The sequence below is a fragment of the Danio aesculapii genome, chromosome 4 (assembly GCF_903798145.1).
Source record: "Danio aesculapii chromosome 4, fDanAes4.1, whole genome shotgun sequence".
NCBI lineage: Eukaryota > Metazoa > Chordata > Actinopteri > Cypriniformes > Danionidae > Danio > Danio aesculapii.
The window spans coordinates 59,428,669-59,448,095 of NC_079438.1; the positions used below are offsets into that span (position 1 = coordinate 59,428,669).

Sequence of the window (19,427 nt, forward strand, 5' to 3'; positions counted from 1 at the left end):
ATCTCCATCGTACCATATTAGTGTTCTCCACCATCCCCCAGCACTGTAGACAATGAACGACTTGCAAACGACCTGAATGAGTTTTACTGCCGGTTTGAGAAAACCCCCCACACCCACTCTGAACTGCTCTTCACGCCACCATTAACACCACCATCCCCCGCCTCCCTCATACCTGCCCTACAGTTCAGTGAAGAGGAGGTGTGCCAGGTCTTCCGGAAACAGAAGAGGAAAAAAGCACCAGGCCCAGATTTCATAACACCAGCCTGTTTAAAATCCTGTGCTGACCAACTGGCCCCCATCTTCACCCTGATCTTCAACAGATCACTGGAGCTGTGTGAAGTGCCCTCCTGCCTCAAACGCTCCACCATCATCCCCATCCCAAAGAAACCCAAACTTACAGGACTAAATGACTACAGACCGGTGGCACTAACATCTGTGGTCATGAAGTCCTTTGAAAAACTGGTGCTGGCTCACCTGAAGGACATCACTGAACCCTCACTGGACTCTCTTCAGTTTGCCTACAGAGCAAACAGGTCTGTGGATGATGCGGTTAATATGGGACTGCATTATGCTCTGCAACACCTAGACAGACCAGGGACCTATGTGAGGATGTTGTTTGTTGACTTCAGCTCGGCGTTTAACACTATCATCCCAAAACTTCTCCTGCCCAAATTAACTCAGCTCTCTGTGCCCACCTCTGTCTGTCATTGGATCAACAGCTTCCTAACGGACAGGCAGCAGCTGGTGAAGCTGGGAAAATTCTCATCTAGCATCCGCACAATCAGCACTGGCGCCCCCCAGGGGTGTGTCCTCTCCCCACTGCTCTTCTCCCTGTACACGAATGACTGCACATCAAAAGACTCCTCTGTGAAGCTCTTGAAGTTTGCAGACGACACCACACTTATCGGCCTCATTCAGGACGGTGACGAGTCTGCTTACAGACAGGAGGTTAAGGAGTTGGCTGTCTGGTGTAGCCACAACAACCTGGAGCTCAACACGCTCAAAACAGTGGAGATGATAGTGGACTTCAGGAGAAACCCCCCTGCTCTCCCCCCACTGAGCATCATGGACAGCATTGTGGCAGCAGTGGAGTCATTCAAGTTCCTGGGCACCACCATCTCTAAGGACCTGAAGTGGGACACTCACATTGACTCCATTGTCAAAAAAGCTCAACAGAGGATGTACTTTCTTCGTCAGCTGAGGAAGTTTAACCTCCCAAAGGAGCTGCTGAAACAGTTCTACACCTCCATCATTGAATCAGTCATCTGCACATCAATAACTGTCTGGTTTAGCTCAGCTACTAAATACGACCTCCAAAGACTACGTCGAATAGTTCGGACTGCTGAGCGAATCACTGGTACAACCCTTCCTACTCCCCAAGAACTGTACTTATCCAGAGCGAGCAGAAGGGCTGCCAAAATCACTCTGGACCCCTCACACCCAGCACACTGCCTCTTTGAACTTTTACCTTCTGGTGGACGCTACAGAGCACTGCGCACCAGAACAGCCCGACACAGAAACAGTTTCTTCCCTCAGGCAATCCATCTCATGAACACTTGATGATAATGATTGTGGAACCAACATCACTACTGCTATACACTTTATACACATATACACTTATTTAACAACACACTTTACATGCCAATTTGCACATAACAGCTGCACATATAACGTTGTATATAGTAATAAACATGTACATACACTTGTCAATCTGTATATTTGCACTCACTACTTACTTCTATTTTTAAAAAAATATATTTATTATCTGTTTTTTGTCCTGTCTCTGTTATCCTGTTGCACTGTAGAAGCTCTGTCACCAAAACAAATTCCTCGTATGTGTGAACATACCTGGCAATAAAGCTCTTTCTGATTCTGATTCTGATTTTGGGAATAACTTACAGTTATGGTTGGGTTTAGGGGTAGGGAACAGGTATGGATTATGTTTTCAACACAAATGATGTTCCAGGATCAACATAGATGTTCACATCATACCTGACAAAATCATGCAGTGTGTTTAATAATGCACTTCTGAACATTATTCCAGTTGTACACACTATAAAATGCAGGGTTGTTTTAAGCCAATGTTAGGTCAAATCTGAACAAATCCAGTGTTGGGTCAAATACAAGAAAAATCAAACTGTTGGTTAAAAAAAACATCATTTAAATGAGATTTTAACAGAAAATATGTATCAAATTTAAAATATTAACCAAATGTTGAGGGTTTGTCTATATTTGACCCAACATTGGGTTAAAAAAACAACCATGCATTTTAAAGAGAGTATCGGAATTTAATGAATGCATTAAAAAAGATTATTTAAATAAAACCCAATACTAAATGTGTTGGTAAACAATAGCAGAACTTTGAATACAGAAATATGAGTTTATGGTTCATATTTGACTTTATGATTATGAATATGGGTTGAAAAATAGTTTGAATATAAATATAGAAGTTTCAATGATCAGATTTATTATTTTTTTTGGTAAAAACTTGAATCTAAATAGATGCACATTTTACACACAGCTCAAACACTGCCCTTTCTGCAATGCGGACCCTTAATAGTGAACATCTCCACAGACCCTGCCTAGACAGGGAGCTCACTAGGGTTTGTGACAGAAACACAGATGTGAAAGCTGATAAACAGGGTGACTCTGCAGTCTTCTTCATTCAACTCAACCACAAAACACATCCATTAAACAACATGACTTGTTATATATTTCTAGATTTATATATCTAAAGTGCATTATAGTACAAAAATATAGAAGGTCAGCAGCACCTTGATACCTTTACAAAATAAATACACCATTCAAACAAAATAAATTACAGGAATTCTGACAGCGTAATAGAGGCATAGTCCTAAAATAAAAGGATAAACAGGAAAATCAAACTAAAAATAAAGCAAAGTATTCACAAGGATCCAAATCTGTGGCTCCGCGGAGCTGAAATAATGCAGTATCGATATTAGTCTTCGTCACTTTGAGATTATTTACAGGCAATAAATATTTCCTCTCACTTTTACAGTGGACGTGAGCATTTAGGCGTCCATTTCTGAAGTCCTCGCAATCTGAAAGACAAGAAGGAGAAATGTTTTCAAATCAGGAGAATTATTCATTTATAGGTATAAGTACATTTATTTCTCTTGTATATTTTTGTGTTTTATGAACTGTGTGTGTGAGTGTGTGTGTGTTTGTGTGTGTATTTAGTTATATATATACATAAATATACACAGTACACATGTCTATTTTATGTAAACTCTTTTGACATTTTTTGTTTAGTTTTTTGTTCTGTAGCATGTTCTCCCACATAGTAATCTGATATATGGAAATTTACGCAAATGACATTTATAAAGACACAAGTTCATATGTTAGTTTTTTCAAATATAAAATATATGTGCATTTTTTAAATATTGCAAACATGTCTATTAACATATGTTTTTTCACCCATTATAATTACAAATATTTACATATATGTTCAAATATATTAGCTAGAATTGTATATTATGAGTCTGACAGTGTTTTAGGGGCGTGGCTGTATGTGATTTGCATATGTTTGTGATAGTCGTACCGTCGTCAGAGTCTGACAGTTTTAGGGGCGTGGCTGTATGTGATTTGCATATGTTTGTGATAGTCATACCATCGTCAGAGTCTGACAGTGTTTTAGGGGCGTGGCTGTATGTGATTTGCATATGATTGTGATAGTCGTATCGTCGTCAAAGTCTGACAGTGTTTTAGGGGCGTGGCTGTATGTGATTTGCATATGATTGTGATAGTCGTACCATCGTCAGAGTCTGACAGTGTTTTAGGGGCGTGGCTGTATGTGATTTGCATATGTTTGTGATAGTCGTACCGTCGTCAGAGTCTGACAGTGTTTTAACAGCTGTATGGCTGCAGATGGATGCCGCTGCTGAACTCCTGCAGTGATCGAGCTCTTCTCTTCCTCTTTTCTCCTTCTCTCCTCTTCCCCGTGCGCCCCTTCTTCTTCCTCCTCATACCCTTTATCATGTTCTCCTTGTAGTTCTGGGATTTGTGGGTCTCCTGCGGGAGGTTTGTGCCCTCCTCGTCCTCCAGCCCGAAGCCCATCGGCAGGTTCTTGGTGCCGCCAGCGGGTTTGGGGTGGGCGGTGCCTGCTCCAGTCGACACGCCCACTCCCGCAGGCAGTGTGATAGAGACTCCAGCCCCGACCCCACCCCCTGCGCCACTGCTTATGCTGACTCCGCCCCTGGGCTGCTGCGCCTCCCGGATCTCTGCGGTGTGAACCTCATGCAGGAGCTCCTGCAGCCACATGCGCCGCTTAAAATCCTGCAGCGTTCGGCCTTTGTCATGCATCAGCTGAGCGTGGGTCACTGAACGCTTCCTGCACACACAAAGAGAGAAAACTGCACTGTTAATATCTCCAACTACTCAAAATAACACTCAATATCTCTGCTTGATTTAATCAGGGCTGTAACTTCCACCGGGAACGTTACTTTTCAAAATCCTGTTCCTGCCTTCGACTTTTTATGATTTTTTTAACCCATCATCGCCACAATAATAATAATAATAATAATAATAATAATAATAATAATAATAATAATAATAATAATAATAATAATTTCTTACATTTATATAGCGCTTTTCTGGGCACTCTTTACACATAGGGGAATCTCCTCATCCACCAACAGAGAAGCATGAGCGAGCAGAACTTAGAGACAGTGTGTGTGTGTGTGTGTGTCGATGCTCGCCTCGGTGTCCAATAGCTTGGTGTGCATGCTCTAAAAATAACTCTGACAGTTCTAACGACTGAAACCACATGTTATGGTAAACTACTGTACTTCATTTGTTTATACTGTAATATTATACACCAGTGTTTTGAAGGACAAACATCTACTATGGGTCATTGCTGAATGATCTGTTCATTTTGAATGAATCTTTAATGTGACTCCATAGCCATGAGTCGTTTTCATTAGCACATGCACACATTGCACTGGTGGAGGAGAAGATTAGCTCCTTTTTGCTTGTCTTCAGTCGGGTTTCATCCTTCGTTTACCATGAGAAAGACAGAAGCCAATCATATTCAGTCAGAGCCGAAGCAAAACTTTTGAGTCCTCAGGTTTGAGTCGTTCTTCTCTTTACATGCTGAATGAACGACTCAATATCCCGAAGGCTGAAAAGCTGAACTGTTACCGGCTCAGACTGTATTCATTTGTGAAGCTTGAATGAGTCTGTCTGTGGCACGAGAAAGACTGAATCAAACTTGAAGAGCTGAGCTGATCACAGACAGAACACCAGGTAAACAATCAATGACTATTCTCTCTTTCTTATAGCATTCTAGTTCTGACTTGTTTGTAGTGTGATCAACGTTTGGGCTAGTTGTAAAATTTCCCATCACTAAAGTCTACACATCATATCCTCTTGTAACACACATGAACACAAGCACAGGCAGGTGTGAATGAGAAAGTCACATGATGAACTAAACTCATCACAAAAAACTTCTTCCACAAGTAGAGACACATAGACACATACAGAAGATGCTCAGTGGCCTCACACAACTGCTGAACACCATCATGGGAACACACACAAAATTAAAGCAATGCAACTAACATTATTTATTAACATTAGATGTAACAGAAAACCCCAAAATGTCAAGAAAAAGACATAAAAAGGGAGTGTCATGCAGAGAACTCTGGGAAAGTTACAGACTTTTACTGGTTCATTTTTGCAGTTTCTTACCATGGAAATCACTTATTATTTCATTGTTTTTAATCTTATTTAATCATTATTTTTTAATTCATAAGAAACTGTAAAAATGAAACAGTAAAAGTCAACCTGTAACCTTAATATATACAGTTAATAACCCTAAATTAACTTTCCCAGCATTCCCTGCATGATATTTCATTTTCTTTATGCTGTTGTTGACATTACGATGACTTATCTCTAGTTGTTTTTCTCATCAGTGATGTACATTGGTGTATTAACAGTATAAATTAATGTAATACAGTAGTTTAACTCTTATATGGTTTCTATATTATTAATAGTAATATACTTTATTACTGTGATTTTTTTCAGTGTGTAGATGCAAATTCAAATACAAAAATATATAGCATTTTACATATTGAATCGCAGTTTTGCATAACATTTTAAAATGAATATTGCTACTCATATGCTTCCATACCTTTCAATATAAATAATAAGTTGCTTCGTTCAGTAATGCGCTTAATTCCTGAGGGGAAATGGGTTGTGAAACGAAATCTGTTGACTTCAAAAACAATTATTTTTAAAATATAAAGTCAACAATATTTCAAAATGCTGATTAAACAAACAAACAAAAATAGAAATAACAGCAACTAAATACATTTCTTTCCATAAAAAAACTAAAGTTATTTAAATAAATGTTCAAACAAAAAGGACCAGATATTTTTGTAATATTTTAAAGCTGGAACTTAAATAAAGCAGGAGGATAACACACACGCGCACACACACACACACACACACACGCACACACAAGGATGTGAACACTAGAGGGCAGCAGAGCACATGAGAAAACAGTCACATTACTGAGACACACACACACACACGCACACACACACACACGCACACACACACACACACACACACACACACACACGCACACACACACACACACACACACACACGCACACACACGCACACACACTGAAAATAATTCATCTGTGTATTAATAACAAATAAAATAATACTTGTGTTGTTGTTTAATGAAAAATGTTCTAATATTAATTTCTTTCATTATTTAAATGAGATATAATTTTTACAATCATTTTTTTCATATTATTACTCATTATAAATTACATGATTATTTGTAATTAGTTAATTAATTATGATCAACCATAAACACAGAGGTTTGTAATGTAGATGGTTTTATCTTTACTGCACTTCTCTTTGCTTTATCTCCACTACAATGCATCAGAAATCCTACATAATCCCCCCAAAACAAGTGGATCTAAAAATAAATCAGCCTTTTCATTTGATTCCTCCTTTAATCTATCAGAGGATTGAGAGATGAATTATCATCAGTTATTTGCATGAATGAACATCAGCAGAAGAGCATCTCCACTGCAGGTGTTTATCAGCTAAATGAAGCTGTAAAGATGAATATGAACATAAATATGAATATTACACCTCTTATTTCTTCAACAGAACTTCAAAACCACTCATACAAAACTCATCTAAAATTATCTATCTATCTATCTATCTATCTATCTATCTATCTATCTATCTATCTATCTATCTATCTATCTATCTATCTATCTATCTATCTATCTATCTATCTATCTATCTATCTATCTATCTATCGATCTGTCTGTCTGTCTGTCTATCTGTCTGTCTGTCTGTCTGTCTGTCTGTCTGTCTGTCTATCCATCTATCTGTCTCTCTGTCTGTCTGTCTGTCTGTCTGTCTGTCTGTCTGTCTGTATCTCATCATCAATCCGTTCATTCATAAATTATATCATTAATTCACACATTAATCCATCTAAATATTATTCTAACTATTAATTCACTGCATCATACTCATCCACCAATCCTACAATCCTTTCATCATCAATCCTTCTATTCATTCATCCATCTACTGATCCATATATTTATCCATCAAGCATATTCATTCTATTATAGGTCTATTGATCCACCCATTAATCTATATACCCATCCATCTATTCATCTATCCATCCATCCATTCATTTATCCACGTACCCATGCATCCATTTATCTATACAACCATCTATCCATTCATCCATACTTCCATTTATCCGTCACCCTTCTTTCCATCAATCCATCAATTTATCCATCATCCATCAATACAGTATCCATCCATCTTTCTTGTGGAGCTGCGAATCGTTAGTTTATCCATCCGTCCATCATTCTATACATCCATATATACTTAATCTTTCTATCCATCTGTTCATTCATTCATTCAATTCTACAGTCTGTTCATTCTATTATGGGTCTATTGATCCATCCTTCCATCTATCCTTCATTCATTATCCATCTATCCAACCATTTATCCATCCATCCATCCATCATCCTTCTATTCATTCATTCTGCAGTCTTTATTCTATTATTGGTCTATTGATCCATCCATCTATCCATTCATTCATAATCCATCCATCCACATCCATCAATCTACCCATCATCCATCCATTTATCCATCAATCTATCCATCCGTCATCCTATACATTCATTCTGCAGTCTTCATTCTATTATTGGTCTACTGATCTATCCATCCATCATCCTTCCATTCATTCATTCATTCATTCAGCAGTCTTCATTCTATTATTGGTCTACTGATCTATCCATTCATCCATCCATCCATCATCCTTCAATTCATTAATTCATTCATCCATTCAGCAGTCTTCATTCTCTTATTGGTCTACTGATCTATCCATCCATCCATCCATCCATCCATCATCCTTCTATTCATTCATTCATTCATTCATTCATTCAGCAGTCTTCATTCTATTATTGGTCTACTGATCTATCCATCCATCCATCCATCCATCCATCCATCATCCTTCCATTCATTCATTCATTCTACAGTCTTCATTCTATTATTGGTCTACTGATATATCCATTCATCCATCCATCCATCCATCCATCCATCCATCCATCCATCCATCCATCATCCTTCCATTCATTAATTCATTCATCCATTCAACAGTCTTCATTCTCTTATTGGTCTACTGATCTATCCATCCATCCATCCATCCATCCATCCATCATCCTTCTATTCATTTATTCATTCAGCAGTCTTCATTCTATTATTGGTCTACTGATCTATCCATCCATCCATCATCCTTCTATTCATTCATTCATTCATTCATTCATTCATTCATTCATTCATTCATTCATTCAGCAGTCTTCATTCTATTATTGGTCTATTGATCTCTCCATCCATGATCCTTCTATTTATTCATGCATTCATTCTGCAGTCTTCATTCTATTATTGGTCTATTGATCCATCCATCCATCTATCATCCTTCTATTCATTCATTCATTCATTCATTCATTCATTCATTCATTCATTCATTCATTCATTCAGCAGTCTATTAACTCTATTATTGGTCTATTGATCCATCCATTCATTCATCATCCACCTATCACTCTCTCAGTCACGTCTCTTAATGATCTCCTCAATAACTCTGTATTATATGAGGTTTATATGAGGTTTATATCACTGTGTGCTCTTTCCCCCTCCTCAATCCCCCATAAACAGATTTCAGATTTCATGAATGTAAAAGCTCTTTTGTTTCAGCTCTTGCGCTTTCAGGTCGACTTTAAACACTCCAGCAGCCGAGAGAGAGAGAGAAACTCAGAGCGTGGCATCCTTCCAGCTGTTCCTCTTTAGCATACCTGAAGATAATTGCAGCTTTGTGCTGGTTTTAATTAAAAAAACAGACAGAGAGAGAGAGAGAGAGGGGGAGAGAGAGAGAGACCTGCTTTCACCCGATGCATGCGGTCTGAGAGATCTCCGGCTCCGTGTGTTTCATCTTCACAGGCGCTGCTGGCTTCAGATCAACTCAAACTCCAGCAGGAGAGAAAAAAGAGCTCCAGCAGGAGGCATTGTCCTGGCCGGCAGATGGACTTGTCAGCATTAGCTGCTTATAAACGGTGAACGCCCTTTCTGATGTGCCGTGAGATCACCGCGATAAAAGCGCTAAAGTGAACGCTGCTGAAAGAGCAACTTGTGTTGTTTGGCCACGGGCTGGATTTATGAGACACCCTGTCCTTTGAACAAAGCGCAGAGATTTAATCTGAGGCAAAACATAATCAAATCAGACCTAATTTACCCTCACTAACTCACTGACATTTACTGCGGATCAGAGGCGGGCTTTTCAGTAGCAAACGCAACCCTGACGTCACTTTATACACTTAAACACATTACACAGATAACTAGCTGGACTGACTTTATAGAAAGCAGCTTATAAGTCATTTATCTATTTATTTATCCACATGCACTTTCAAATCAGGTTCATGCAATTGGATTTAAACATTATTTACTTGTTTTTTTAATGTTTTTGTGCACAAAGCTAATGTTTCTAAAGCAACTAAATGCATAGAATAATAAAACACCTGAATCGCTGCAGATGTCAGAGGTGAACTGCATTCATTTTACTTTTGCATTTATATTATGCATTCATCTGATGCTTTTGTGCAAATGAACTGTACTATTAAATGTTTAAACATATATATATATATATATATTTATATACGATTAATAAGTGATGACAACATATGTTTTTATATGAATTATAACTTATTAAACAAGTTAATCAGGCTTATAACATGCACAAGCTGCTTTAAGTGATTCAGCTTAAAAGTGTAAGGACACAAATAATTCAACAACATAATCAAAAGGTCTTTCCATCACACATTTACATGTTACTTCAACTTATTTTAATAAGATAATGAGGTTGCAGATTTCTCATTTAAGTTATGCAAATTTCATCTTGATATTTTAAGTCAGTTTAAGTTGAAGTGACTTGAAAAATTCAATTGAATTCACCTAAAACATTTAAGGCAACAAGTAATTAAATGCCTATGAAAAAGTCATTAAATCACACATTTATAACTTACTTCAACTTATTTTATTATGATAATAAGGTTGCATTTTTATCATTTATGTTATGCAAATTTTAAGGTTTTAGGTTAGTTAAAGTTGAAGTGACTTAAAAAAATTCGAACTAATTCAACAACAAGTCAGTAAATGACAGTCAAAAAGTCTTTACAACACACGTTTATATGTTACTTCAACTTATTTTAATATGATAATAGGTTCCATTTTTGTCATTTAAGTTATGCAAATTTCATCTTGATGTCTTAAGTCAGTTTAAGCTGAAGTGACTTGTAAAATTCTATTTAATTCAACTTAAACATTTAAGGTAACATGTAATTCTATGACAATCAGAAAGCCATTAAAACATGTTCATATGTTACTTCAACTTAATTTAATACGATAATAAGGTTCCATTTTTATAATTTAAGTTATGCAAATTTGAACTTGATGTTTTAAGTCAGTTTAAGTTGAAGTGACTTGTATTAAACAACAATCTAAAAGTCATTCCAACACACTGTAACTTCAGTTATACAAATTTGAACTGGATGTTTTAGGTCAGTTTAAGTTGAAATATTAACTTAATTCAACTTAAAAATGTTATGAGAAACTATTTTTTTACATAGTCTGTGGATGGCAAACGAGTCTAGCCCAGTAAACCCAAACACACATGGAATAATGTGCACAAAACGTCACAGTCGTAGCATTAGCGTCTCTGGAGATCAGTGTGTGTGTGTGTGTGTGTGTGTGTGTGTGTGTGTGTGTGTGTGTCTAACAAACACACTCGCTCACATCATTAAAAGCCGATATGAAGTTCGGGAGGTCCTGGCAGGGGGAGCGCGGCTTTCCAAAGCTCAGAGAAGCATGTTTTGCATTCTGGGCCCTGCTGAGGGGTTTGCAGGACATAAAAGCGCGTTTTCTCGGCTCGGCATAATATACTCCAGCGGGAGAGGCCCGTTTGACTTGGGCCACCGCCTAACTTAGCATCAGCATCAGCAATCTCTCTCTCTCTCTCTCTCTCTCTCAATTCAAGCTTTGAGTTTTATTGGCATGACAGATGTTACACATGTATATTGCCAAAGCCTTTGTGATGTTCACATTAAATAGAACTTCTGAAAACAAATGACACACTAGTAAAAAACACCAATGTTGGGTTTGTCCATGTTTGACCCAACACTGGGTTACTATACAGCATTTTTTAGTGTCGGATGATGGATTAGTCCAATCATAAACACAGTTATTTCTAATACCGACTCAATGCACCTTTGAAATAAAACTTTCTTAAGTAGTTTTCAAAGAACAGTGTAGTGATCCCTTTTTTGCATCAAGTACTTTATACTAGAAAAACACTGGGTTGTTTTGTTAACTCAATGTTGGGTCAAATATGAACACACCCCACATTGGGTTATTCTTTTCAGTGTAATTTGAATTACACATTTTATCCCAATGGTTGGTCATATTTGACCTAACATTGGGTTAAAACCATCCAGAATCTTTATATCGTTCCACATGTATATTGCCAAAGCCTTTGTGATGTTCACATTAAACAGAACATATGAAATCAAATGACCCAGTAAATAACACAATATATAACAGTAAATTAACCAATCAGAGCTTTCTCTATATACAGTAGAAGTCAGCATTATTAGCCGCCCTTTCATTTTTTGTTTTAGTTTTTAATTATTTCCCAAATGATGTTGATCAGATTCAGGAAATGTTCACAGTATGTCTGATAATATTTGTTCTTCTGGAGAAAGTCTTATTTGTTTTATTTCGGCTAGAATAAAAGCAGATTTTAATAAAAAAAAAAAAACATTTTAAGGACTAAATTATTAACCCCTTTTAAGCTCTATATTTTCCAACTGTCTCCAGAACAAACCATCGTTATACATAAACTTGCCTAATTCCCTTAACCTGCCTAGTTAACCTAATTAACCTAGTTAAGCCTTTAAATATCACTTTAAGCTGTATAGAAGTGTCTTGAAGAATATCTAGTCTAATATTATTTACTGTCATCATGACAAAGATAAAATAAATCAGTTATTAGAGATGAGTTATTAAAGTTATTATGGTTATGTGTTGAAAAAGTCTCTCCGTTAAACAGAAATTGGGGAAAAACATAAACAGGGGGGCTAATAATTCTGACTTCAACTGTATATGGTAACTGTTTTATTCTTGTTATTTTTTTACAAAGCAAGTTTTTATTCTGGGTTTTAAGTGTAGTAGATTGCAGAAATATAAATGTCAATTAATCAGTGTTATTACTGGCCGAGCTAAGTTAGCAATTTGTATTTCTAGAAAAATAAAGTCATGAAATTGTATTAAATAGTAAGAATTATTGTTGATTTTACTGATCCCGAATATATAAATGCAGTTAATGTCTTTGAGATTGAATGGTGTTGTGATGTTCAGGATCTGTTTTGTTTTTAGAAATGAACTGATGTCAATATTATAGTGTTGTAAATTGTTTTTAATAATTGCTGTAACTAAAGCGTTTCTACAAATCTCTCTTTCTCATACTTCATTATCAGGGAAAAGTGTGTGTGACTGTGTATGTGTGTGTGTGCAGCAGGTGGCCCGCGCACAGACCCTCAGCAAACACACAGGTGGGTGAAAACTATCAAAACAGCTCCGGCACGATCCACAAACCTGAGCATTTTCCACAGCATTACAGCCAAACATCACATACATACATACACACACAGATACACGAACACATACAGATACGCTCACACACACACACACACTTATGCTTATCGTACACTGCCGCTGAATGCTTGATTCTGATTTGCTGGTGATCATTCTAAGGTGTTTGGTTATTGTCAGATAAAGGCACTGCTAAAGTAGTTCTGGCAGGTTTTGAGTACATTACAGGTCCTATCACTCCGCTGAATGATTAGAGATATTTATCAGCTACAATAGTTAAACATCACATTAAACACAACAGAAGGAGGAGGAGGAGATGTGGAAGAATCCAGTGCCACACACAGGAGACGTTTGCGGAGGACAAGCACCTGACAAACAAACTCTCAACACAACATCTCAACAGCAGATTCAGCAGCGGTGCTGGAGGCCAGAGGAAAAGAGCAATAATCACCTCCTGGATGGGGAATTACTAGACAATAATACACACCTGAGGTTTTATTGAACTGAACTGAATCAACACTGAACTGAGGTGAGCTGAATAATGAATTTTACAGCTGAACTGAATAAGTTTCAGAATTGAATTTGGCACCATAGACACTGTTATTGAACTGAACTGAATCAACATTGAACAAAAGCGAGTTGAACAACAGCAACAAGATTTTTCGCCGCTTCTTTCACTGAATTCAGTTTGTTTCATTATTAATTTTCACAACACTAACACTGCTATTGAATTAAACTGAATCAACACTGAACTAAAGAGCAGAATCATAATAGATCATCTCTAATAGAGTGTCACTGATTAACTTCACAATTGAATATCACAAAACTAACACCATTATAGAACTGAACTGAATAATGACATTATCATCTAGTCTGCTTTAGCTGAACAGAATTATCTCCATAAGTGCACTGTAGAAAACTGTTAATGAACAGTTTCTGTATTTGGTGATTAACAGGAGTTTATTTGCGGTAGTGAATTGCATTATGGGATGTGGATCTTTGCTCTGTCAACTTTTGATGTTGAAAATTCAACTCTACAGTTTAACAAAGTGACTTTATTGACATTATAGTGGTTAGAATTAATTCTGTAAAAGAACAGAGAATGTGCTGCAGTTTATTATAAGGTTTCTGTAGTGTAATATACAACACCAACACAGATAATATAACACTGCACACTGCTAAACATGTTCATGAAAGTCACTTTTTCAAGGTTAAAAGTTGTTGAAAGTAATATCAAGATCCCATGATGCATTTCAAACGCAGAAATAAAAACCTGAATTACAAAATACAGAAATCTGCTCAATTAGGGATTTGTTTTCAGTGTACAGTAATTAATTTTGGCAAGTTACTCATTAATGTGACTCTGAAACACTCTGTATTAATATAAAAGACCATAAAGGCATTGCACAGGCAGTGTGGAGGTGGTGGCGGCGCATGCTTCAGGGATTAGAGGTTTGTTCAGATCAGCAGCTCTAAGAGCAACAGTAACATCTACAGCCTCAAAAACCACAGTAACAAAGCCACAGACACTTACATTCGGCTGCTGAGGGCATCGACGGGCCGGCCGTGGTGCGGGACAGGAGAACACAGTAAAAACAGAGCAAAGACCCACTGCTGGAGAACCCGTCTGCAACACAACATCCTCATCCTCACTGGACCTGAAGGAAAACACCCACATCAGCTCATCTCGCCCCATTCATCTTATGAATGACTTTACACTAATAGAAGGGCTAAATGAGTGACTCTACATTAGAAGAGTACAATAGAAGGATTCAATTTAGATTTAAAATGAAAACATTGACACAACCTTGGGCTTGTCCATGTTTGACCCAATACTGGGTTACGATACACAATTCGTTTTTTTGTCTGATGATGGATTTGTCCAATCATAAAACACAGTTATTTCTTAAAACGACCCAGTGTACCTTTGAATTAGAAGTTTCCAAATAAGTTTCAAAGAACATTTTAGTGACTCCTTTTTTCTAGGCATTGTACAAGACAAATGCTGGGTTGTTGTTTTTTACTCAATGTTGGGTCAAATATAAACAAACCCCACATTGGGTTATTTTTTTTTTAAGGAAACTTGAATTACACTTTTTATCCTAACGGTTGTCCACATTTGACCCAACATTGGGTTAAAAACCACCCAGAATTTTTAAAAGTGTATAAAAATAAAAAATTAGAGGAAATGTTGTGTTTGAAAAAGCTTAAAAAAAAAAGAGATTTTCAATAAAAAAGATCAAGTAGAAATAAAAAAAATTGAGTTTATGCATACAAATCTCTATATTCGAGGTCAGAGCTGTGTTTGTATTACCTCACAGGCAGACATTTGCTCTTTTAGACTTATTCACAAGAAAACAAGACGTCAAATCTTTTTAATTTCGCTAATCATATAAATGCATCTTGATTTGGGAATGTTTAGATGTCTCCACAGACAAAAACACCAAGGACTCATGTTCTCTCATGTTCTCTAAGAACATGAGTTAAGCCGTCTGATGGGAGCATGAGCTCTTTTCTCTACACAGAGCGGCTTTAACTGAAAGCAGCTGAAGATGTTGGAGAGCAGAACTCCTGGAGAAGTAAAGAGCAGAGAAGTGTACAGTAGCGTACAGTATACTCACAGCGCTGGTGATGATGATGATGTCCCCAAACACAGAGCGCCAGTCTCCTCAAAGTTTCCAGACTGCGATAAAAACACAAACAAACAGAAGTCAGTGAGCGCTGCTTTGTGTCCAGCTCAGCATTACGTCCTGCAGAGGAGATCTGGACTGAAGAAGAATCCAGAGGAGAACAAACGTGCGTGTGTGTGTGTGCTGCTCCAGGTGATCTGACTGACTGACTGACTGACTGACCGACTGCTGGAGAGGAGGAGAAAACACTGATGGGAAACTTTCAGCACTGTCTGAGCAGGTTACAGAGTGTGTGTGTGTGTGTGAGAGAGAGAGACTGAGTGAGTAAGAGAGAGAGAGGGAGTAAAAAAGAGAAAAAGTGAGTGAGTGAGAGAGAGAGAGAGAGAGAGAGAGAGAGAGAGAGAGACAGAGAGAGAAAGAAAAAGAAAGAAAAAAAGAAAAAAGTGAGTGTGTGAGAGAAAGTGAGTGAGAAAGTTGAAGATTATTATTATTATTATTATTACTATTGTTATTATTTAGTATCTGCTGTTATAACTGTTAGTGTTTATGTATTATTTATACCAATAAAGTGAATTGAATAGAAATTAAATTGAATTGAGATTTAGATTTTTATAATAATTTCATGAAACAATTAATCTCCAGTTATTTACATCTCTTTACACATACACACATGCACACACACACACACACACACACACACACGGTTTACACCGACTCTCTTTTATAAATCTTTTTTTCATCATCATCAATTGAACACGAACTCATGAAAGGTTGTTGGCATCAGTCGATGAAAACTGAAGTCAATAAAGAATCTTGCTTAAGTCTTTAAAACAACATCATGTCCCGCCGACTTCTCTTCTGTCGTGTCTCTTTTATTCCTGTTTATGTAAAGCTCTTTGAATTGCCACTGTGTATGAAATGTGCTATAGAAATAAACTTGCCTCATATCTCTCCGAGTGATCATATTTAGCTCGTCCCACCAAAGAATGAATGACATGACATTAAAATAAAAACAAGAATAAAATCTTGCAGTAGTGAAGTGAATATTACTCAACAACAACAAGACAAACTCACAAAACAAACTATTTAGAAAGAGAATAAAGCTGATTAGTCCATAAAACTATCAAATATAGTCTCCGGTCCAAACTGAACGGACAAAAGAGGGAGTGAAAGAGAGAGAGAAAAAGGGAGGAGAGGTGAAACAGAAAGTGGGAGGTAAAGAGTCCTAACAAACTATACAGCTGAAGTCAGAATTATTAGCCCGCCTTTGAATTGTTTTTCTTTTTAAATATTTCCCAAATGATGTTTAACCGAGCAAGGAAATTTACACAGTATTTCTGATAATATTGTTTCTTCTGGAGAAAGTCTTATTTGTTTTATTTCGGCTAGAATAAAAGCAGTTTTTAATAGTTTTAAAGCCATTTTAAGCTCAATATTATTAGCCCCCTTCAGCAATATTAGTGTTTGTCTCTAGAATAAACCACTGTTATACAACGACTTGCCTAATTACCCTAACTTTACCCTAATTATCCTAATGAAGCCTTTAAATGTCACTTTAAGCTGAATACTAGTGTCTTGAAGAATATCTAGTCTAATATTATGTGCTGTCATCATGATGAAGAGAAAATAAATCAGTTATTAGACACAATTAATTATTAATAAAACTATTATGTTTATGAATGGGTTGAAAAAATAATAATTCAGGGGGGCTAATAATTCAGGGGGGTAATAATTCTGACTTCATCTGTGTGCACATAAATTTAGCAAAACTTATGAAATTGCACATTTTTCCATATTGACACATTAAAAGTGGTTGGTGCACTGACGTGAAATGGCGCTTCAGGGCATCCCGGGTTCGAGTCCCGTCTCGAGGACATTTCCCATCCCTACCCCCTGTCTCTCTCCCACTTCACTTCCTGTCTATAATACTGTCCTATCTACTTGATAAAGGCCAAAAATAAATCTTTAATCAAAATGATCTGCTCTTCAGCAGTGTGTGGTCTTGGAATTGTGTATACTGAGGGTCAAAATGAGCCGCGTTCACTGAACCTCTCAAATAAAGCAGATTCACTTCATTTCCATCCTCAAATCTGTTTATCATGAAGAAAGACGCTCATCTTCATCACACACACACTCATCAGTGTGCAGTATTTCAGCAGTGTTCACTCAGTGGACAACACTCCACTCTCACTACAGTAAAAGGGGGATTTATCATGATTAAAGCACCTGCGGGAGTGGAGAAGGTGATTAGCAGGCAGTATTCATAAAGGATAAAGCAGCACATTCTTATTGTGTGTGTTTGGGGTGTGTGTATGCATGCATGTTGGTGTGCATGTGTGTTGGAATGTGCACAGTTGTGTTGGAATGTGCATGTGTTTGGTATGTGTATTGTACTGTGCATGTGTGTGCGGGTTGGTGTGTACTGTATGTGTGTTGTAGTGTGCTTGTGTGTGTGCATGTGTGTTAGAGTGTGTGCTGGAGTGTGTATGTATGTGTTAGAGTGTGCATGTGTGTGTTGGAGTGTACATGTGTGTGTTGGAGTGTTGGAATGTGCATGTGTTTGGTGTATGTTTGGGGTGTGTGTGTTGGAGTGTGCATGTGTGTGTTGGAGTGTTGGAATGTGCATGTGTTTGGTGCATGTTTGGGGTGTGTGTGTTGGAGTGTGCATGCGTGTGTTGGAGTGTGCATGTGTGTGTTGGAGCATTGGAATGTGCATGTGTTTGGAATGTGCATGTGTTTGGAATGTGCATGCGTTTGGTGTATGTTTGGGGTGTGCATGTGTGTGTTAGAGTGTGCATATGTGTGTTGGAGAGCGCACATGTGTGGTGGAGCATTGGAATGTGCATGTGTTTGGTGTATGTTTGGGGTGTGTGTGTTGGAGTGTGCATGTGTGTGTTAGAGTGTGCATGTGTGTGTTGGAGCATTGGAATGTGCATGTGTTTGGTGTATGTTTGGGGTGTGTGTGTTGGAGTGTGTGCATGTGTGTGTTAGAGTGTGCATGTGTGTGTTGGAGTGTTGGAATGTGCATGTGTTTGGAATGTGCATGTGTTTGGTGTATGTTTGGGGTGTGTGTGTTGGAGTGTGCATGTGTGTGTTGGAGTGTGCATGTGTGTGTTGGAGCATTGGAATGTGCATGTGTTTGGTGTATGTTTGGGGTGTGTGTGTTGGAGTGTGCATGTGTGTGTTGCAGTGTGCATGTGTGTGTTGGAGTGTTGGAATGTGCATGTGTTTGGTATATGTTTGGGGTGTGTGTGTTGGAGTGTGCATGTGTGTGTTGGAGTGTGCATGTGTGTGTTGGAGTGTTGGAATGTGCATGCGTTTAGTGTATGTTTGGGGTGTGTGTGTTGGAGTGTGCATGTGTGTGTTGGAGTGTGCATGTGTGTGTGTTGGAGTGTTGGAATGTGCATGTGTTTGGAATGTGCATGCGTTTGGTGTATGTTTGGGGTGTGTGTGTTGGAGTGCCTGCATGTGTGTGTCAGTAGTTTTTGTGGTGTAAAATGGTTCTACATTTGGCAGCTCTAAATTGACCCCCAGGACAAGCATCGTTCTCTAAATGTGTTTAGCCTTCATGATATTATGAAAACTGATTTTTTT

At 37.7% G+C, this 19,427-nt stretch overlaps 1 protein-coding gene across 1 annotated transcript in view; it reads right to left on the reverse strand.

The window, feature by feature from the left end:
* Window positions 1-1,883: 1,883 nt before the first annotated feature.
* pthlha (parathyroid hormone-like hormone a) overlaps window positions 1,884-19,427 on the reverse strand; it is a 33,106-nt gene continuing 15,562 nt past the window's right edge. Inside the window, exons 2-5 of the mRNA XM_056455156.1 lie at window positions 15,825-15,886; window positions 14,738-14,861; window positions 3,845-4,351; window positions 1,884-3,062 (exon numbers count right to left, since the gene is read on the reverse strand). Of these exons, the coding sequence (XP_056311131.1) occupies window positions 3,868-4,351; window positions 14,738-14,850 (597 nt within the window). The 5' untranslated portion in view covers window positions 14,851-14,861; window positions 15,825-15,886 and the 3' untranslated portion in view covers window positions 1,884-3,062; window positions 3,845-3,867. The remainder of the gene's footprint in view (window positions 3,063-3,844; window positions 4,352-14,737; window positions 14,862-15,824; window positions 15,887-19,427) is intronic.